This window comes from Pelodiscus sinensis, chromosome 1, assembly GCF_052426305.1.
Source record: "Pelodiscus sinensis isolate ZL-2025 chromosome 1, ASM5242630v1, whole genome shotgun sequence".
Lineage (NCBI taxonomy): Eukaryota > Metazoa > Chordata > Testudines > Trionychidae > Pelodiscus > Pelodiscus sinensis.
The window spans coordinates 351,951,082-351,973,759 of record NC_143052.1 but is presented as its reverse complement, the minus strand read 5'-3'; the positions used below and the strand labels follow the sequence as shown (position 1 = coordinate 351,973,759).

Below are 22,678 nucleotides of genomic sequence, written 5' to 3'. Positions count from 1 at the left end.
ATGGTACCTTCCAACCTCACCACCTCTGACTCCTCCATATTCATACTAATGGGCATCCCTGGTCTGGAAGAAGCCCACATCGGGATTGCCATCCCTTTCTGTATGTTCTACATTATCTGTTTGTTGGGAAATTTCATGGTTCTATTTATAATACGCAAAGAGCAGACCCTCCACACACCCATGTACCAGCTGCTCTGCATGTTGGCGCTCACAGACATTGCCACTTCTACACTAGTGGTGCCGAAGGCCCTGTGTATATTTTGGTTCAATTGGAAAGGCATTACTCTGGGTGGCTGCCTCACCCAGATGTTCTTTCTTAACACAATTTTGGTTATGCAGTCAGCTATCCTCGTGATAATGGCCTTTGATCGCTACGTGGCCATATGTAAGCCTCTCAGATATACCACCATCCTCACCACCACACGGTTAGCTAAGCTAGGGCTAGTGGGTTTGCTAAGAGCTGTTCTCTGCATTCTGCCTATGCCCCTGCTCCTGAGCAGGCTGCCGTTCTGTGACAACCGCATGATCCCCCAAACGTACTGCGAGAACATAGCTGTGGCCAAATTGTCTTGTGGGGACATCACCGTGAACAAAGTGCATGGGTTGGTGATTATGATTGTAAATATGGGATTAGACCAGAGTCTCATTGTCCTGTCCTATGGTCTGATCATCAGGGCTGTCCTTCGAATCTCCTCCAAGAAAGCCCATCTGAAAGCCCTCAACACCTGCACAGCCCACCTCTGTGTGATGCTGTTATATTGTACCCCAAGCCTCTTCTCCCACATGGCACATCGGTTTGGTCAGGGCATCGCTCCTCATGTTCACATCATCTTGGCCAACGTCTATCTCCTTGTCCCCTCCATGCTCAACCCCATCATTTATGGGGTAAAAACCAAAGAGCTTCGTGACAAAATAGTCCAATATATTTTCAGAAAATGATTGTATCAGGCTCTGAAATATATTTCCTTGTGACAAGAGGGGAAAAGGATACCTCCGGATTAATCGTGTACCACGTTCTCCTAGGGCTTCTAGCACTTTTTGCTTTTAATCACTAGATACCGCAAGGAATCTTTCATTATTTGATGCACAGAAGAATGTATGAATAAAAATAATTTCTTGAATAGACTGGACTACATTTAGGTGAGTTTATCAGCAATTTGGGGCTGTTATTGTGGCAAACATGCAGAAATACCTGAGCCTGGGCTGAAGCATCCAGGTTAGAGAAGCAGCTCAGAAAGGAAACTTCAGCCAGGGCTAGAGCTGCTGTGCTGAGGCAGACCGGGGGAACTGCACGGGAATAGAGCAGAACCAGGAACTGGGTCAGCACAGACCAGCTGCGAGGATGGGAAGCCAGGGCTGAGCTACAGTGGGGAGCTGCAGGTTCTCCATCATGATCACGCATGTCCTCTGTGCCACAAATATCACAGCAGCCAAGTACAATGAACATCTGGGGAGAACACAATGGGGGCATGGGCAGATGGCCTGCCACAAAGAGATATCTTCATAGCACAGAGCATTGGAGGCTGGACTAAGGATGGGGGATATGGACCTACTGGGTGGACAGATGCTGAGAGAAGGTTTCTCTCTTGTGGAGCCTGAGGGACGTGTGGTAACTTCCAGGCCAGGTGGCTCATATTTGACATAGTGCCAGATTAGGAAAGATGCCCACAGGAAAAAAGAATCTTCAGAGCAATAGTGTCCTTACCGTTTATGAGACTTCAGGTATAAGAAAATCAATCAAAACTATGGTAAAAACTCGAGTATAATGAGTATCGATGTATAATGCGCACCCTGACTTGGAAGTCTTATCACAGTGGAAAAATCTACACTCCTAAATATATTATGCACACCTATGAAATGAACCTGTAAGTGCCTCCGAGCCAGGGAACTCCCCCTCTTCTCCGCACAGAAACTTTCCCGCTGCAGCACGGTGCGGGGGCCGCCACTCAGCCAGGCTCCCGGACAAGGCAAGGAGCCGGCTGCGCTGCCAGGCTGCACCACCCTGGCTTGCTTCCTGCCCGGTGCACCTTCAACAAATGGCCCCGTTTACACTGCAGGGTTTTTTTTCGCAAAAACCTCTTCTGCAAAAAGCATCCGAACAGACTATGCAAACGAGAGCATAAGATTTGCAAATGAGCGCTTCATTTGCATTTCCTCTTCCCCAAAAAACAAACTGTGTAGACGTAGCCCGAGGGAGAAGAATAAGCAAACCATGGACACTTTCTGCAGTTACACAATTTGTTTCCACAGTATGAAGAAGCATTTGTGGTTGCCAGGAATCTCGGGGTGGCGTCCTGAGACATCTCTTGCTCTGTCCAGTGATCATAAATGTTAATTTGCATGCAGATGCTCCCTCTGTAAATTGTGTTATATCTGGACAGGTTATAGAGTAGACTCTAAGAAAGCCCTCACAGTCCACAAAATCAGATAAGGATCCAAGATGTCCCTCCAGGTTTATTGTAAAGGAAGCACAGTAATAGGACCTGGTGGACTCTACGAGGATACAAAGAGAGTGAGAATGGACTCAGCTCAGTCAATGCCAGGAATTCCCCACTGCCCCCAGGTCACACAAAGGCAAAACCCCGGGGAACATTTTTATACCCAGGTACAAGTTACGCACCACAACTGACGTGTCAAGTGGCCACCTTCTGACATACCCCAATCCACGCATTACCTTGTAAATGGAGGTTCGATCAGGGTCAGTTATGCTGTCAGTGTAGGCCGAGGCCTGAACCTTGTTTGGGAAGTTCCTGTTATCTGTGGATGTTATTTCACAAGCTGTTCTGTTGCTGCCCTTCTTTAAGGCCTGTGGTTAGTACCTCTGAGCTATGAGTGTGTCTGTAATAGCCCGGAACCCTAACGCACACCAGAAAATGCATCCCAGCCCTGGTTCTGGCTCCAGCTGTGACCCAGGCCTGTAACATGTGCTGGGGCCGGGAAACGTGTCACAGCCCTGGCTCCACCCCTATTACGCCTCATCTCCTAATTGAAGCCTGGGCCAGGGAAAGTGGCCTCCCCTGGAGTTCACTGTGGGTCAAGGGAAGATGCCCCTCAGCACAATGCAGGGCCTGACAAAATGGCCCAGTCCTGCTCCTGGCCAGCCACACCCCCGACCTCAGGAGGAAGTGGGGGAAGGAGCTTGCAAAGCCATGGGCAAAGTGGTGCATCCCGACCCACTCCTGGAGCTCAGACTGGGGCAGGATTAGGGCTGGGCAAAATGGGCCAGGCCAGGCCTGAAGAGTGGGGCAGTGGGGTTGCAGAACTCAGGCAGGGAATGGGGGGTTCAGGAGCCAGGACAGGGGGTTGTGTGTGGTGGGAAGTACAGGGCAGGGAGTGATGAGTGTTGGAGTGAGGGCAAGGTTGGGAGATACAGGTGCCAGGCTAGGTAGTGGGTGTGCAGGAGTGAGGGCAGGAGTATTGGGTTCAGGACAGGAATCGGGAGTGCTGGAGTTGGGATAGGGGGTTGGCTATGGGGGGTCTCAGGGCAGGGGGTACAGCAGTCAGAGCAGTAGCTTGGAGGGGTGGAGGTTACAGGTCAGTGGTGGGTGGTGCACAACTCATGGCAGGGGTTGGGTCTGTGGGCAGCTGTGGCCAGAGGATGGGGGTTCAGGAATGAGGGAAGGAGCTAGGAAATTTGGGGTTCGAGCACCAAGGTTCCCTCTAAGCTATGTGGCAGCACGGCCACACAGCTGCTTAGTGAGCCCCACCTAGCCAGGAGCCTGGACTCTGTGCATGGACCTGCCTGGCTGGGGGAGGGGCATTTCTTCCTCAGCGACTGCAGCAGCTCCCTGCTGAGGACAGAGCAGTGAGCCTCCCCAGGAAAGATCCCCTGTCTGTCCTAGGGGGAGACCTGTCCAGGCCTGGGCTTCCAGATCACCCACCTGTCCTCTGGGTAGGGGATAGTCTGGTAAGTGCATCCTGCCCCCCAGCAACAGTTCAGGCATCACCGGGGAAAGTGGCCTGGGCCTACCCCAGCTCTCTAATTCATGCTGGGACTAGGGAGCTGCCCAGCCCCAGCTCCCAGCTCCCAGGCTCCCGTCTGTAATGGGGGGAGGGGACATGTCGGCCTGCAGCGTGTTGGGAGTGGGTGGGGCTGGGATGGGGGTGGGGCTGGCACATTTTCCCTGGCCTCAGCATGAATAAGGCGGGAAAGGCTGGGATTGGGGGGCACTTACCTCCTCCTCTGGGGGGCAGGGTGCAGAGACCTGTCTTCATGTGGCCCCCGTGCTCCTGCTGTGGCTGCCCCCAGTGGTCACTCTGCAGTATTGCTGTTTCCTGCACTTGCAGGCCCCTCTTCTATATACGGATAGAATCTATGAACTGCAGGTCATTTTGGCCCAGGGAAAGGTGAAGGAATCACACAGTAAGGGCACGTCTACACTAGGAAATTATTTCAGAATAACTAAATTAGAAGCAGTAATTCCTGAAATAAAAAAATCAAAATAGCCTGTCCCCACTATGGGCGGGCTTCAAAATTAAGTCAAAGCAGCATCCGTTAGTAGCATCAGACTGAGAGCTCGAAGGAGCACTTGGAGTAATTATTTCGAATGACTCTGGGGAGTAGATATTTTGAAACAGAAGCAACGGAGTGTCCACACTACTGCTATTACAAAACAACCATTTCTAAACAAGCGTTCTTCCCCGAGGAAAGCAGAATTATACATTTTGAGTGAAGCGTGCGTCTACACAGCACCTTTACCTGGAAATAAGCTACGCACTTTGCACTACACAAATTGCGTAGCTTATTTTGAGGTAATTTCAAAATAGCTTTTTTAAAAATGTGGTGCTGTCTACCCAGTGCCACATTTTGAAATAAAGCGCTATCCCAACAAGTCCCTTAACTCTCATGGAATGAGGGTTACAAGGAAACCGAAATAGCATGCCTGTTATTTCAAAATATATTTTGAAATAACGGGCACATTTAAAGACATGGAATTACTATTTTGGGATACTTCCAGTATCCAGAAATAGCCCTGCTGTCTAGACATAGCCTTAGAGACCTGTAATTTCAAAATAACAGGCTTGGTAGTGTGGTTGCTCAGCGTATTATTTTGAAATAAGGGGGGTTATTTTCAGATAACTCCCTAGTGCAGACCAGGGCTAAGTGAAGAAGTCTCATGGTACCAGCCTCTGGTGCAGGATAGCACAGCCTTTTCTTCATCCATCTCCGAAAGATCAGCACAATGTTTAAAGTTGGCGCTTACCCAATGAATGGAGTAGATATACTATTAGAATAACATGGCAGAAAAAGGAGCAATGGTCTCAAGTTGCAGTGGGGGAAGACTAGGTTGGATATTAGGAAAACCTATTTCCCTAGGAGAGTGGTGAAGCACTGGGATGGATTTCCTAGGTTGGTGGTGGAATCTCCATCCTTAGAGGTGTTTAAGTCTTGGCTTGACCAAGCCCTGGCTGGGATGATTTAGTTGGGACTGGTCCTGATTTGGGCAGGAGGCTGGACTTGATGACTCCTGAGGTCTCTTTCAGCTCTAGGGGTATGTCTACACTACCCCCCTAGTTCGAACTAGGGGGGTAATGTAGTCATTCGGAGTTGCAAATGAAGCCCGGGATTTGAATTTCCCAGGCTTCATTTGCATGATGCCGGCCGGCGCCATTTTTAAATGCCGGCTAGTTCGGACCCCATGCCACGCGGCTACACGTGACACGGACTAGCCACGAGGTGTACAGCTAGTTCAGAATAGGAAGCCTAATCCGAACTAGCTAGTCCGTGCCGCGTGTAGCCGCATGGCACGGGGTCCGAACTAGCCGGCATTTAAAAATGGCGCCGGCCGGCATCATGCAAATGAAGCCCGGGAAATTCAAATCCCAGGCTTCATTTGCAACTCCGAATGACTACATTACCCCCCTAGTTCGAACTAGGGGGGTAGTGTAGACATACCCCTAGGATTCTATGATTCTAACATTTGGAGCTGGCACATATAGTTCCAATTTTGTCCCCACAAATGGATACTGTAAAATACCTTTCATGACAGAACACCAGGAGAAGTGAAACTGAGTTTGACCTGGCATTGGTCAATCACTTCTTCACTCCTGCGGGAGTTCCTCATAGTTTATCTTCTGTAATTCCCTCACAGAGCCAAGGGAATTGCCTGGGAACGCTGCCAAAGTCAGATCGTTAGGGGACTGTCCTGAGGTGTTATAATGGTGGCTGAAAAGCGCACTCGGGGTCTGTCATGTGAGAGTCATACGCTGACTCTCAGGGCCCTCTTTTCCTGTCGCCGTGAGGAGATTTCCCCTCTCTGCTGGCCAGGTTTTTGGTGAGTGCCTCTTGTGCCTTAAAGTCAGTGCTTATGATATCGGGAGGGTGGGGTGTTTAAGCCAAGAACTACCTTATGCAGGAAATCACCAGGACAGACTTGAACTATTTAGTATTTGAGAAACATTAAGGGATTTGCCCCCATAAAATTGCTACAACTACAAATGTATTTGAAATATTTCAGAAAAATATTACATTAGAAGATCAGTTGCTTGTTCCTACTACATCCTTCTATGTGTCTTGGTAGCTTCCTTTTTGGGCGTTGAGGTTTTCCCCTGGTTCTCTCCCATTTTCAAATTCAGCAGCTTCACTCCCCTGTTCAGATGTGCAGCTGAAGCCTCCTCAGGGGGGCATTTGAGTTAGCAGGGGGTTTACTATGAGAATGGGCAGCAGTCTGGCCAGATTGTGCTCTCCTATTTTCCCTTCTCTGATACTGGCTTCCTTGAGAGTAAAACCAGGGTTTTTGAATCTCTTCTCTCATCACTAGTCTCAGGATGTAATATAAACTCTGAGTTTCCTTCAGTCTCATTCAACAGCCTAAAAGAATCTTTGATTGTTGCAGCTTGGAGCTGACAGATAAAAACTAAGTGTGAGTCTTATGTTATTGATATCAAGAGCAAAATTTCCATCACAGCCAGGAATTTTCCTAAATGCTCACCTAGGCTTTGCCTAGACTGCAGGCTTTTTTTGGAAGAACCTTTTTTCAGAAGAGCTCTTCCATAAAAACTTCTTCCGAAATAGAGTGTTCACACACAAAAGCTCATCAAAAAAGCCACCGGCTTTTTCGAAAGGCAGCGTCGACATTGAATGGACACTATCTCGCATTTAAGCCGTGATTACTATGGACAGAGTGGCCACCAGGGCACCTGTGCTTTTCCCACTTTCCTCTTCTTTTGAAAGAACTCCCTCTTCCCCATGCACATATGCCTTTTTGTGAAAGAGCTCTTTCGGAAAAAGACTTCTGCCTCGTAGAAAGACGATTACCAATGCCAGAAAAGCCCCTCTGTTCTTTTGATTTTCTTACAGAAGAATGCAATTTCAGTTGGACATAACTCAGGTTTTGTTGGAAAAATGGTCATTTGACTTATTTAACTTCCTCTGAGGACTTTCCTGGATTTGACGATACCCTAAACATTGTGGTGTCATCCGTGATTACTACCACCTCAGTGCTCAAGCCCCTTCCTACATTACTAATAATGATACATTGTTTACAGTATAATTTATTATAAAATGTGTAACCCTCCCCGCTGTGCTTCCTTCCCTTCACAGGTACCTTGAGCGTCTCTGAGAATGATAAATACATTGGCCACCTCATGACAACTTCCAACTTTACCCTCTCTAATTCTTTGACATTCATCCTGGCTGGCATCCCTGGTCTGGAAGACGCTCATGGCTGGATTTCCATCCCTTTCTCTATGTGCTACACTATCAACCTGCTGGGAAATGTCATGGTTCTGTCTGTTGTAGGCAAAGAGCAGACCCTGCACCAGCCAATGTACCTGCTGCTCTGTATGTTGGCGCTCACAGACATCACAACTTCTACTACTGTTGTGCCAAAGGTACTGTGTATATTTTGGTTCAATTTGAAAGACATTACGTTAGGTGGCTGTGTCACCCAGATGTTCTTCCTTCATACATTTTCCTTTTTGCAGTCATCTGTCCTTGTGGCAATGGCCTTCGATCGGTATGTTGCCATATGTAACCCTCTGAGGTACACCACCATCCTCAGCAACACACAAATAGCAAAGCTAGGGCTGGTGGGTTTGACAAGAGCCATTCTCTTCCTTCTGCCCATGCCCCTGCTCCTAAGCAGGCTGCCGTTCTGTGCCATCCGCATTATCCCCCACACGTACTGTGAGAACATAGCTGTGGCAAAGATGTCATGTGGGGACATCACAGTTATCAGGGCATATGGTTTGGTGATAAGTATTGTTGTTACAGGGATCGACGTGAGTCTCATTGTCCTGTCCTATGCTCTGATCATCAGGGCTGTTCTCAGAGTCTCTTCGAAGGGAACCCACCAAAAAGCCCTCAACACCTGCACAGCTCACATCTGTGTCATGTTGTTAAATTGGATTCCCAGCCTCTTCTCTCTGATGACACACCGATTTGGTCAGGGCATCGCTCTTCATGTTCACATCATCTTGGCCAACCTCTATCTCCTCATCCCCCCTATGCTCAACCCCATCATTTATGGATTCCAATCCAAAGAGCTTCGTGAGAAAATGGTCAAATTCAACTTTATAAGGTGATCGTATCAGGTCGTTGACTTTAAACCTGGGTGAAAAGAAAGGATACCTCCTTATTAATCTATCCCAGTTTGGTTGACCTCAGCATTGTGGAGGTCGAAAACAGAGAATTTCCTGATATGAAATACCTATTTACTCCATCAGCAAGTGCTGGTCTCTCCTGTGCTAAATTGCCTCTTTCAACTACACAGCTAACCTTTTTCATCTCATCTGTCAGTCATTTACCTCACACACCCTTTCAGTCAACTTCTCCATAACTCCTAGACTACAAAGAACTTAAGTGCAACTTTTTGATGCAAGTTGCTTTTCTCTATTAGTCTCTCTGGCTATGTCTATACTGCAGCACTATTTTGGGATACTGGGGGTATCCTGAAATAGCTATTTCGCATGTTTTTAGCTCACCCATTATTTTAAATATGACTAGCTTGTTATTCTGATGTCCCTGTAAACCTCATTCCATGAGGAGTAAGGGACATTTTGGAAGAGCTAGTTATTTCAAAATAAGTGCTGTGTAGACAGTGCCAAATTTCAAAATAAGCTATTTTGAAATTGACTCGAAATAAGCTACGTAATTTCCACCCTCAGTGAACTGCATTCTTGATCAATTTGACGAACCAAAGATACACCTTCAGAGAAGGGAAACCACGATACTGAACTTCTTTATAATGTGTATAGTTATTCAGTGATCTAAGCTGACTTCTTAGATGATTTCTTTATGGGCAATCCTTCAAGAAACTGGGAGGACAAATCAAATAATGACTAACACTGACAAGCTAATTCAAGATAAAATATGGACAGTGACTTCCATCATTGAATGAAGTCAGAAAGAATTAATACAATGATGTTATTGTTGTATCTTCACTATATACATTTTCAGCTTATTTTGGGTTCTTCTTAATGTCGTTCTTTGCAATCTTTATTTGAAACCCCGCCTCACCCCATCCTCTGGCAGAGAAGAAACATAAGTACAGGGGACTTGCTTTTGAATTTGAATGTCATCTCAAAGGTTTGTTGTTGATTTGGACAAACTCCTGAGAGGGCTTGTAGCTTTTTCATTTTTTAATCAAGTCTGTATTAGATAGATATCTTTCCATTGTAATTTGATGTATAGTCTAATGTGTGAATAAAAATACTCTCTTTCAAGAAGGAGAGTGGACTGCCTCTTGGTGAATTTTTTGATAGATAGATAGATAGATAGATAGATAGATAGATAGATAGATAGATAGATAGATAGATAGATAGATAGATAGATAGATAGATAGGCTGTGTCCAGACTCAAGGTTTTTTTAGAAAAAAGTAGCCTTTTTTTGAAAAAACTTCACCTGCGTCTAGACTGCAGCCGCGTTCTTTTGAAATTAAATCGAAAGAACACGGCTTTTCTTTCGACAGCGGTAAACCTCATTGCACAAGGAAGAACGCCTTTTTTCGAAAGTGCTCTTTTGAAAAAAGGCGTTCTTGAAAGCAAACAGGGCTTTTTAGAAAGAGAGCATCCAGACTCACTTGCTGCTTTCTTTCGAAAAAGCGGCTTGCTTTTTCGAAAGTTCCGCGTGCAGTCTAGATGCTCTCTTTCGAAAGAGGCTCACAGTCTAGACATAGCCATAGATAGATACGGTAGTATAAATGCTTTCTGTGTAAGGTTAGGGTCATGGTAGGGGTCTACCAAAGACAACCTAGCGAGGAAGAAGAGGTGGATGAAGCCTTTTAAAACAACAAAGTAATCAAAAGCACTGGACTTTGAAGTGATGGGGGGACTTTAACTCTCTGGACATCTGTAGGGAAAATGCAGAGCAGAATACACATTATCCAGCAAGTTCATGGAATGTATTTGAGACATTATTTTGTATTTCAAAAGGTGGAGAAAGCTATTGGGGAAGCTGTGCAAGAATTGATTTTGAGAAATTGGGATGCAAAGGGTCACAATTTAAAGAAAAGAATGCAGCTTGGGTGAAAGTGATCATGCAATGATAGGGTTCATGTTTCTAAGGGATGGTAGGAGGGAGATCAGCAAAACAAAGACAATGGATTTCAAGGAGGCAGACTTTAGGAAACTCAGGAAGTTGATAGGTAAGTTCGAATTGGAAGACAGTTGGCAGTTTTTCAAAGAGACATTACTAAGGGCACAAGAGCAATTTTTTCTATCGCATAGGAAAGATAGGAAGCTGCAATTATTCAGGAGGGGTCAGGATTGACTGCCGAGGTGTTCTCACAGGTCTCTGACTCCCTTGATTATGATAACCAGAAGGCTGTGTGTGTGTGCGCTCAGTGATGTGGGTCGTGTTGACTTGTGCACTTAGTCTCCACAACAGACCCCAAGAAAGCCTCCAAAGACCACAAACCAGTTAAGGATCGAAGGTGCCAGGCCAGGTTTATTGTTAAGCGAAGTACAGTCATAGTTGTCAGTAGACTCTACTGAACCACTACACATATGTATCCCATAATGATGGATGGCTCAATCAGTGGGAAATTTCCACCGCCCCCTCGGTCATCCAAAGATTGTCTCCCCCCACTCTCCCAGACACCACTTTATATATAGGTACATACAAATCATACCTCACTGCTAATGGACCAAATTACCCTTTGGCACCGTCAGGTTACCACCCTCTGATGCTATTAGATGCCACCCATCACTCTGTACCTGTACCTCATGATCTGATTAGATTATCTCTATCCATCATGCTGTGGGTCTGTATCTGTGGGGAGTGGGTACCAAAGGTCTTTTTTAACGAGCTGTACCATGTGCTTTTTAAAGTACCATGCGCTTTCAACTTATGAGCAGTACCAATTAATGTTCTGCCGTTGGTACCTTGCACCAATTAGTATTTTTCACTCTCAGCCCTGTTTGTGCCAAGTTCCATGAGCAGGGGCCTGCCTCTTGCCCAAAGCTTATCTTAGCTTTATGTTAGCCATGTTTTGTCAGTTGTTAGCTAGGCCTCAGGGCTCAGACCAGGCCTGTGCTACATGGGCTTATGTTTTAGGCCTTCATCTTACTACAGAAGCAATCTGGGACTCTGCCTATCTCAACCACCAGACCTTGAACGATCTAAAATCAAAAAGGAGTCCTACAAAAAAATTGGAAAATAGGTCAAATTTCAAAGGATGTCTATAAACAAATAATGTAGGGGCAAAATTAGAAAGGCCAAGGCACAAAACTAGATAGTGACATAAAGGGTAAGAAGGGAACATTTTACAAATATAGTAGAAGCAAGAGGAAGACCAGGGACAGGGTAGGCCCATTGTTCAATGTGGAAGGAAAAACAATACCACAAAATGTGGAAATGGTAGAGGTACTTATTGATGTCTTTGTTTCAGAATGGTTGGTGGTGATTGGTTGTCTCAAATAGGGAAGAATAGTGAAAATGTGAGCTACAATAGGAAAATAACAATTACAAAATTACTTAGATGAATTAGACATCTTCAAAAAAATGCACCAGGATAATAATTCCCTTTTAGTTTCAAAAGGAGCATACAGTGCATGTATTAATAAAGATTTTCTATGTCCTAATAAGTAGGAGAAGATGAAAGGTGGGAAAAAATGATGAATGGTTCTGAATAGCAACAGTCAAATAGAAAAGAGACCCATTCAATTACATCGCATATTTGTAGACAGTTAACAATATTTTTTGCAAGTGCTTATACACAAATACTAGAAGTCTAAATAACAAGATCAGTGAACCTGAGTACCTTGTACATAATCATTTAATAGGCACAAAATGTACATAATCATTTAATAGGCATCAAAGAAACTTAGTGGAATGAGAATAACTAATGATAATACAGTAAAAATCCAATAGGCCGGCATCCAATAGTCCGGCACTTCTGATAGTCTGGCATCAAAATGGCAAGAGCCTAGTGAGTGAGCTTCGGCAAAAAATGAGTTACAAGGTAACAGCGGCAGCAGCTAAACTGAGCAAAAAGTGTAAAAAAGGCTTAAAAAAACTAAAACATTACAGTATACTGTATACAGTATGTACAATAAAAAGGGTTAAGAACACTTTATATACAGTATGTAATGTATACAGTATATATATAACCAGCTTAATGTATACAGTATATATATAAAACCAGCTTATAGTACCTCCTGATAGTCCGGCATATCTGATAACCCTAGGTCCCATAGGATTATCGGAAGTCTACTGTACCAGGATACAAAAAAGTACAATCTAGGTCATGCTGACTGTCACCTGACCAGAATGGTGTTATTGACTGTAAAAAGTTCAGGAAGGTTTGAGAGGCTGTAAAAAATAACAAAATAAAATAAAATAAAATAAAATAAAAGAGCTTTCAATAACAGTGGGGGTTTTCAACTGGCCTCATGTTGTCTGGGTACATGTCACTTGCACAGACATAGAGGGAAAGGTTCTTGACACCTTAAAAACCCACTTCTTGGAGCAACTAGTGCTGGAACCCACAACTGGAGAGTCCATGTGTGACTTAGTGTTAAGGAAGGAGCACCGGGTTTGATTTAATGTATGAATGCAGCTGAACCACTTGGTAATTCTGAGGCTAATATAATGAAATTCAACATCCCTGTTGGGGGGAGGAGCTCACCAGAGCTGCTGACCGCTATTCCATTGACATTGAGAAAGGGGAACTACACAAAAATGAAGAAATCAATTTAATAGAAACTAAATTATGCAGTGTCAACAGTGAAATCCTTGCAAGTAGGGTAGAGATATTTTCTAGACAATAATAAAGTGGCAATCATCATGTGACCTCTCTCCAGTCATCCATTTCCAAATGTCTCAGACACTTCGCCAAAGGATCAATGCCCACAAAACAGATAGCAGACAGGATCACAGAGAAAAACCAGTTTCTTGCCATTTCAACCAGAAAGGACATTGTCTTAACGACTTGATTACCTGCATCCTGCATCAAAGACCTTTTAAGACTTCACTTCAAAGAGAATCCTCTGAACTGTCATTCATGCTTAAATTCAACACTTTACACTCAAATTTGAATAAAGGCGCTAATTATCGTACCCATTAAAAAGATAGCTTCCTCAATTATCACCTCTAATATAATTAGCTCACAGACATTTACCTCCCCCCCTTCTCCCTCCTCCATCCCCCTTCTGTTTTGAAATTTGATTTGTCCTTTTCATATGAATTCATTTTTTTAATTGTATCCTTTGGTATATATGGTTGTGACAATTTTCTTCCACTATTTGATCTGAGGAAGTGGGTCTGGCCCACGAAAGCTCATCACCTGTTAAACCATCTTGTTAGTCTTTAAAGTGCTAAACAGTCCTGTTTTTTGTTTCAGAGGCTAGGGACACCATTCCCACGAATCCTGGCTAATAGCCATTGATGGACCTACCCTCCATGAATTTATCTAGAATAAATATTAATATTAATGTATAAGCCAGATTAAAAAAAACATGATCAGAGAAGCAACATTTTACCACCATAAATAAACAACAAAGCAAAAGAAGCAGTTAAAAGCAAAAAGACATATGAAATGGAAGACAAATTCCATTGAGGAATTAGTGAGGAACATACATTCTGTCAAATGGAGTGTAGGAAGACGAAAAAAAGAATTTGAAGAACAATCTACCAAAACCCCACAAAGTAACATCAAAAATTGTTCTACATACATCAGAAGCAGAACGGTTTCTAAACAAGACCACTACATGATGGAGATGTGAAAGGAACACTCAAGGACAAGAAGGCCATCGAGAGAAACGAAATGTATTCCTTGTGTCGGTCTGGTTATTTGAGGATGTGAGGGAGAGTCCTAAAACGAAACCATTATTTTACATGTCCAATCTGCGAAACTGTCCCAGAATTAGTTAACATTAGAGGTGCTTAGGAAAAAATGAATAAGATAAACTGTAATTAGCCACCAAGACCTGAGGATACACAAGGACCACTATTGTTCAACATAGTCATAAAATCATAGAATCCTAGGACTGGAAGAGACCTCAGGAGTCATCGAGTCCAACCCCCTTCCCAAAGCAGGATCAAACCCAACTAAATCATCCCAGTCGGGGCTTTCTGAAGCTAGGATGTAAAAACCTCTAGGGATGGAGATTCCAGCACCTCCCTAGGGAACCCATCCCAGTGCGTCACCACCCTCCTAGTGAAATAGATTTTCCTAATATCCAACCTAGACCTCTGCACTGCAACTGGATAAATGATCTGGAGAAAGAGGGGAATTCTAATGGGGTGAAGTTTGCAAATGATACAAAGCTCCTGAAATTGGGGGAAAACCACAAAGGGATCCCACAGAATAGGGTGAGGAGGCAACAAAATGGCAGATGACATTCAATTTGGGAAATGCAAATAATCATAGAATCATAGGACTGGAAGGGTCCTCGAGAGGTCATCAAGTCCAGCCCCCTGCCCTCAAGGCAGGACCAAGCATTCCAATGGATGTTGGAAAACATTTTCTGCCCTACCAATAGAATGATTGGGTCTAAACTAGCTGTCACCACTGCAAGATAGATCTTGGAATCCTTGTGGATGTTTTCTGAAAACATCCACTTACAATGTAGCGGTCATCAAAAAAAAAAAAACTTAGCAGAATGTTGGGAATCATTAGGAAATGGACTGATAATTATGCAGAATACAGCATTTTGCCTCCATACAAATCCATAATATGCCCACATCTGGGACACTTCATGCAGAACTATTAGCCTCATCTCAGAAATGATATATTAAATTGGAAAATGTATAGAAAAGTGCAAGAAAGCTGCATTCCATTCTGGTAGTCTAGGAGTTATGAAGAGGTTGAGTTAAAGGGTGTGTGGGGCCACCAACTGTCAGGTGACATGCAAGAGGTCAGTTGAACAGCAGAAAGTGGGAACATAGCAAAGGGATAGAACGATGTGTGGTGAGGAGTGATCAGAAGTTAAGTATCATAGACACGGACTCATAGTCTGTGTCTAGACTGGCCAGTTTTTCTGGAAAATCAGCCGCTTTTCTGGAAAAACTTGCCAGCTGTCTATACAGGCTGCTTGAATTTCTGCAAAAGCACTGACTTCCTACTGTAAGAAATCAGTGCTTTTTGCGGAAATACTACGCTGCTCCCATTCAGGCAAAAGTCCTTTTTGCGCAAAGCTTTTGTGCAAAAGGGCCAGTACAGACAGCTCAGATATGTTTTCCGCAAAAAAGCCCTGATCGCGAAAATGGTGATCAGGGCTTTTCTTGCGGAAAAGCGCATCTAGTTTGGCACGGCTGCTTTTCCGCAAAAAGTGCTTTTGTGGAAAAGCATCCATGCCAGTCTAGATGCTCTGTTCTGAAAATGCTTGTAACGGAAAATCATGCCAGTCTAGACGCAGGCACAGAATCATAGAATTCTTGTGCTAGAAGGGTGTGTCTAGACTACTGAGTTTTGTCGACAAAAGTGGACTTTTGTCGACAAAACTATACCTGCGTCTACACTACCGCTGAGTTCTGTCGACATAACGTCGACAGAACTCAGCAGTTTTGTCGACGCTGGTAAACCTCATTTTACGATGCATAACACCTTCTGTCGACAGAGTTCTGTCGACAGAAGGTGTTATTGCCTGTAGGGTTGCGTCTAGACTACAGGGTTTTGTCGACAAAGCAGCTTGCTTTGTCAACAGAACTGAATGTGTCTAGATGCTCTATGTCGACAGAAGTTTTGTTGACAGTATCTGTCGACAAAACTTCCGTCGACAAAACCCTGTAGTCTAGACGTACCCGAAGAGACTTCAAGAGGTCATCAAGTTCAACCCCCTTATCAAAGCAGGACCAACCCCAATGAAACATCCACAATGCTGAGGACAATCAAAGTGGACAAATGACCAAGGAGATATCCCTTTGTAAGCCATGCACCCAATAGGATGATTTAGGAGACCCATGGGGGGAGGTAGGATTTAGCACTGCACACCGAGAAGCTTCTGGAAGTGGGTGTGGTGGTCAGTTTGGGGTTTACTCCAATAGGCTCTGTTGCTGTTGCTGGTGTCAGACTCCATGAACAAGCAGGCAGGGCAGGTGCTTTGCTAAGGGCTAAATAGCCTGTGTAAGTTGGGAGAAGCCGAGCCCAGGAGCAGAGATCAGGCTGTTGTCCCTCACAAGGAAGCATTTTGCTTCAGGTTAGTGATGTTGCTAACCCTCAAAGAGAGGGTAATGTTAACTATAGCCAGGGGAAACTGGGGAAGGAGGGGGGTAACTTCTTCTGTTTTAATTGCATGCTTTGAATGTTGTCTTCATTTTATTCAGACTCTTCTAGCTCAGTTTCACAATTAAAATGGTTGACTAGCTTTTCTTTAAATGGAGTAATTGGGGAAGTGTCCTTTATATTTTCCCATTTTCCGGTTTTTTTATTTTCTTGTAAAAGGGTTTTCTCTAGATCTCCATACTTGTGACTTAGCTGAGAAACTGGTTAAACAGTTAGGGTACATCTACACTAGCCCCCTAGATCAATGAAGGGAGGCTAATGAGGGCAACCGGAATTGCAAATCAAGCCCGGGATTTAAATATCCCGCACTTGATTTGCATGTTCCCGGCCGGTCGCCATTTTAGAAATTGACTAGCCCGAAGTAACTGCCCACGTCTACACGTGGCAGTGAAACGGGCTTCCAATTTAAAACCCTAAACTGAATTAGGTGGTATTCCTCCTGAAATGAGGTTTACCACCTAATTTGAATTAGGGGCTTTAAATTGGAATCCTGTTTCACTGTAGACACAGGCAATTACTTCGGGCTAGTCAATTTCTAAAATGGCGACTGGCCGAGAACATGCAAATCAAGCGCGGGATATTTAAATCCCGGGCTTGATTTGCAATTCCGGTTGCCCTCGTTAGCCTCCCTTCATTGATCTAGGGGGCTAGTGTAAACCTCTTTCTATAAAGAAGAAGCCTTTTTTCCAAAAAAGCTCTTTCAGAAAAAAGTGTGTGTGGACGGAGAAGAGGGAGTTCTTTCACAAGAAGAGGAAAGGGGAAAAAGCTCAGGTGCCCTGGTGGCCATTCGCCCATAGTAATCACAGCTTACATGTGAGATAGCATCCATTCAGTGTGGACGCTGTCATTCAAAAATGCAGATTGCTTTTTCTGTGCACTTTGGCTGTGTGGACGCTCTCTTTAGGAAGAAGTATTTTTGGAAGCTCTCTTCCGGGAAAGCTTCTTCTGAAAGGAGCCTGCAGTCTAGATGTAGCCTAGATGAGGACTAAATTATTTTGGAATAGCACTAGATATTTTCAAATACTGTGTTGCAGTGTAGACGTACCCTTAGTTGACTGGCTAGCGGTGATCCACAGAGGAGAGGAGTGTGCCTGAATTCCAGCTGAGGATTTCTACAAGCAAATAGACTCAGCAAATTGTGCAGATTTGGTGATCAAAGACCCTAACTTAGGTGAACTAAACTAAAGGTTTTGGATTTACTTGGTTTCTTCTTATGCCATAGCTACACTACACAAGCAAATCAAACCTAAATTATCGTATAACCGGAGTCAATGTTCTGTAAATCCAATTTCTCTAGCATACACACCTTGGGACTTCCCTTACTCCTTGCAGCCCCAAAGAGTAACAGGGTTCATTGGGGCATCATCAGCAACCCATTTAGTGGGTCCTCACTAGACCAGCTAAATGGATCTGGAGAGTATTGATCTTGGGGTAAATATAGACCTTGCCTTACTGTGTTGTGTAGACTGAACTGTTCAACATTATTTTCTATTTATGTTTATTGTAACTCTGAAGAAAATGACTGTGGGTTACAAAATATCTATGTTATGTTGTCAAAAATCAATTAGTCTTTGTTACTTCATCATAATGCAATACCCACCGACCCTGGTTGTCTGCTCTTGGGTGCGAAACTGGGATCTCTGGGGAAGAACGCATGAGCTTCTTCTGCATGAAAAGCCAACAGCCTATTAGCTAAGGTTATTGATCGGATGCATTATTCTCTCTGTAAGTAGTCTTGCTGCTACTACATGACACCCAAGGGTGTGTAGGTTAAAATAAGATTTTATAAAGTTAATTGCAGATGTACATGATTTTGGTCCTGTTCTTTAACCTTTTGGGGAGGATGGAAAAGTAAGGGATTGGTGTAGAGCTGTGGTTCTCAACTGCTGGTCCATGGACCACTAGTGGTCCATGGTGACTTTTTCGGTGGTCCACACAAACATTGTTCAAAGTCACATGGCGTGAGCAGGTGCTGCCATTAGGCTGTTTTAGGCCGTGTTCACAAGCACGTGGTGCGTCATCCATAGCGCCACCTAGGATGCAACTGCATTGTTGCCAGTAACTTCTGTCTGAGGCTCTGAGCGTCAGTGTAGCTGCCGCTGTCGTGCTCAGTGATTGCTGTGTCATTCGTCCTGTGCTACATGCACTGGAGGTGGTCCACGGAAATTTTTTCATTGGCCTGATGGTCCATGGACTGAAATGAATTGAGAACCACTGGTGTAGAGAGTGCAGGAGTTGGGGCAGAGGGTTGGGAGGTATGTGTGTTGTGGAGGGGGCTATGGGTAGGAGTCAGGATGTGAGAAAGAAATGATCCAGGCAGGGAATTTGAAGGTATGGGGGGGCTGAGGGCAGACGAGGGGAATGCAGAACTCAGATAAGGGGATGGGGGTTCAGGAGTTAGATTAGCATATGGGGAGCTCAGGGCTGGGGGTGCAGGTGGGGGGAGCAGGGAGCAAGGCAGGGGGTTACGGGTGAGGAGGGGTTTAGGACTGAGGATATGGAGGGTTCAGAAGGTGCAGAAGTCATTGTCTGGGTGAGGAGGGTTTCAAGGAAGGGGTTTGGTGCATGGGGGTGCAGGAGGGAGAATGGGGGTGAGGAGGGGCTCAGGGCAGCATTTTAGTTTGGGGGGGTGGCGTGAGTGTTGGGTGAGCAATGGCTGAGGGCAAAGGGCTGCAGTTGTGGGGCCAGGCATGAAGGAATGAGGTTGTGAGGCTTCACTGCCCAGTGCCCAGGAGGAGCCACTGGTTGGGTAGCATAGCCAGGACCCCTGGAAGAAGCCAACTGGCTGGGCAGCTCAGCCCTGGAACCTTGAGGACCCACTGTCAGAGCATCACCACCCTCACCAGTATAGGTGGCCCCGAGTAATCCCCCTGACCTCCCAGTCCTCTGCCCTGAGTCCTGCACCCTGAGTCCTGCTCCCTAGGGAGGGGCAGTGGGGTTCCCCCCAGGACAAGGCTGGTGTTGATGACCGGGGATTGGGACTGAGGGACTGGATTAGGTGGGCTAATGAACCAAGAGGTCCACTTTCTTACTGGCATGGCCACCTCCCTGTGGTCACTCTGTAGTGCAAATGTTGCCACAATCACTTCTCCCCGGTGGTCATTGTGGAGCATAACGGTCCCTGCTCTTGGACCATTCGCTTTCCATGCAATAGCAAACAATTGGTTTCCAGTCACATCCCTTATTCTTGGCACAGTCAAACCCTGGCCATGCTTTAAGATGGGGTCAGAGGAAGCTGCCTACCAAATGTGATGGTCCTAGCTCTTATTATTCAGGAGGAGTTCATAAAAAAAACAGGCTCATAGATGGGTGGGTGGACTCATGGATAGACAGACAAACACGCAAATTCTCTAAAATATATTTAGTTGCATGCCTTCTTGTTAGTTCCTTTCGGGATCCGAATGGGGGGATGCTGTCCTCGTTCAATCCTTGCTGAAGATCCTTGCAGACTGAATTCTGGGTCTCCAGCTGCTTTTCAATTGGACGTTTTTTTAAGGCACGGAAAAAGGGCAATGAAGTAAAGTCTGGCCCACCCAACGTTACACTTGTTTCCTGTTGTCACATAGATTTCAACTCCGAGATCCTAGATGACCAACTCTTAAAGGTGTATTTACCCAATTTCTCACGAAACTCTTTGGACTGCAATCCATAAATGTAAGGGTTGAGCATGGAAGGGATGAGCAGATAGAGGTTGGCCAAGATGACATGAGTGTGGCGAGCGATGCCCTGACCGAAGCGGTTTGTAATCATGGAGAAGAGGCTGGGAATCCAATGTAATAATAACACACAGACGTGGGCGGTGCATGTGCTTAGGGCTTTTTTGTGAGCTTCTTTGGAAGAGATTCTGAGAACGGCCCTGATGATGAAACCGTAGGACAGGGCAATGAGACTCATGTCTAACGCAATGTTTACAATACCTATCACCAAACCGTACACCCTGATGACGGCGATGTCCCCACAAGAGAGCTTCGCCACAGTCATGCAATCGCAGTAAGTTTGGGGGATAATGCGGTTATCACAGAACAGCAGTTCACTCACTAGCAGGGGCATGGGAAGAATGAAGAGAACAGCTCTTACCAAACCTACAGCCCCTAGCTTAGCTATTTGTGCACTGCTGAGGATGGTGGCGTATTTCAGTGGGTTACATATGGCCACGTAGCGATCAAAGGCCATTGTCACAAGGATAGCTGATTGCGTAAACAGAACCGTGTTAAGGTAGAACATCTGGGTGAGGCAGCCAGCCAGAGTAATGTCTTTCAAATTGAACCAAAATATACACAGGGCTTTTGGCACAACCAAAGTACAAATGGAGATGTCCGTGAATGCCAGCATGCAGAGCAGCAGGTACATCGGCTTGTGCAGGGTCTGCTCTTTGCCTACAACCATCAGAAAAATGAAATTTCCCAACAGGCTGATCACATAGCACAAGGAAAACGGGATGGAAATCCAGCCGTGGGCAGATTCCAGGCCAGGGATGCCTGTTAGGAAGAACGTAAAAGGGTCCGAGGGGGTGAGGTTGAAGGCTGCCATGAGAGAGTTGATGCCGCTATCCGTGTCAGAGATGCTCAAGGTACCTGTGAAGGGAAAGAAGCAGAGTGAGCAAATACTGCTATGAATAATGTGTAGTTATTAACAAGGTAGAAAGGGGCTGGAACACTGGAGACTATAGTCACAGAAGGCACAGAATTATTTAGGGTTTAGACAAGTCCTCAGCAAGAAGTAACAAAGCCAAAGGAATGGGCAGGATGATGGCAGATGAACTTTAATGTCAGCACCTGCAAAATGAAGGCCCATTGGAGTAGAAAGCTTGATCTTCTCAAACACCTTATAAGGCTGTAATTTAGCAGTATGAATGTGGGATGACAGGGACCAGGTAGTTTTGGTACACAGCTCTGACACACATTTTTTCAAAGTACAATCTTGGACTGAACCTGAGCAAAGAATTGCGATCCAGGAGGAGTCGGGTGGGAACTCATCCAGAAAATACAAAGCCATGTAGCCAGTCAGTCTATGTTTCACTCTCCTCTACACCCCTCCATGTGGAAATGTCCCTTCATCGGAACAAGATATTGCCAAATTACAGGGGTTAAGGGAATGCCATCAAGAATGATGAAAGGGACAGAGAAACTTAAATGAGGAGAGAGTGTGAAAGATCTGGGGTTGTTACCTTTCAAAGGAATTGAAGTAGACGGTATCTGAGAAAAGTCTATTCAATCATGATTTGTAGAGAATAGATTAGGAATATGTTCTCCCTGACTAATAACTCAAGATCAAGTGGACACTCAATTGAGTTGAATTGTGCAAAAAATAAAATACTAATGTTTTCTTCACTCAATAATTCAAAGCCACCGATCTACTTCCAGCGGAGGGCAATCAAAATGATTAGGGGCTGGAACACATGTCCCATGAGGAGAGGCTAAGGGATTTGGATTTATCTAGTCTGCAGAAGAGAAGAGTGAGGAGGGATTTGATAGCAGCCTTCATCTTCCTAGATGCAGGATAGAGAGAGGTTGTTCTCAGTAGTGACAGATGGCAGAACAATGGTCTTAAGTTACACTGATGGAAGAGGTCTAGGTTGGATATTAGGAAAAACTATTTCAGTAGGAGGGTGGTGAAGCACTGGAATGGGTTACCTAGGGAGGTGGTGGAATCTCCATCCGTAGAAGTTTTTAAGCCTAAGATTTTAAGTCTGGTTGGGCTGATTTAGTTGGGATTCATCCAGTTCTGGGCAGAGGGCTGGACTCGATGACCTCCTGAAGTCTCTTCCAGCCCTTTGATTCTATGATACTTGCTGCCAAAAGAGATAGCTGAGGCCATGAGCTATATGAGAGAATCAGTTAGGTTTTGGATATTTGCAAGTATAGTGACACTCTCCAGTTAGAGTAAGTGCAGCTAAAAATACTCTGTGAAGCTTATGAGACCCCATATTCCAGGACACAAGCCAATCTCTGTTTGCAATAGTGTGCGCAGATCCAGCACATCGGAGTGGCCAGTTAACAGGTTTCTCAAA

The 22,678-nt window shown here is 44.9% G+C and overlaps 3 protein-coding genes across 3 annotated transcripts; 2 read left to right on the top strand and 1 right to left on the bottom strand.

Annotated features, from left to right (window-relative positions):
* On the top strand, positions 1-939 carry LOC142829113 (olfactory receptor 52D1-like). Its single transcript, XM_075926958.2, has one exon. The coding sequence runs from the start codon at positions 1-3 to the stop codon at positions 937-939; it is 939 nt and encodes a 312-aa protein (XP_075783073.1).
* A 6,648-nt stretch (positions 940-7,587) lies between these two features.
* On the top strand, positions 7,588-8,526 carry LOC142829102 (olfactory receptor 52P1-like). Its single transcript, XM_075926884.2, has one exon. It carries the CDS (start codon positions 7,588-7,590, stop codon positions 8,524-8,526), a length of 939 nt encoding a protein of 312 aa, XP_075782999.2.
* An 11,700-nt stretch (positions 8,527-20,226) lies between these two features.
* On the bottom strand, positions 20,227-21,018 carry LOC102462664 (olfactory receptor 52D1-like). The gene has a single exon (XM_006120155.3). The coding sequence runs from the start codon at positions 21,016-21,018 to the stop codon at positions 20,227-20,229; it is 792 nt and encodes a 263-aa protein (XP_006120217.2).
* Between the last annotated feature and the right edge of the window lie 1,660 nt (positions 21,019-22,678).

What these genes read in the sequence shown, in the direction of transcription:
- LOC142829113 (XM_075926958.2), top strand. Translation starts at nt 1, where the DNA reads ATGGTACCTTCCAACCTCACCACCTCTGACTCCTCCATATTCATACTA.
- LOC142829102 (XM_075926884.2), top strand. Translation starts at nt 7,588, where the DNA reads ATGACAACTTCCAACTTTACCCTCTCTAATTCTTTGACATTCATCCTG.
- LOC102462664 (XM_006120155.3), bottom strand. Translation starts at nt 21,018, where the DNA reads ATGTACCTGCTGCTCTGCATGCTGGCATTCACGGACATCTCCATTTGT.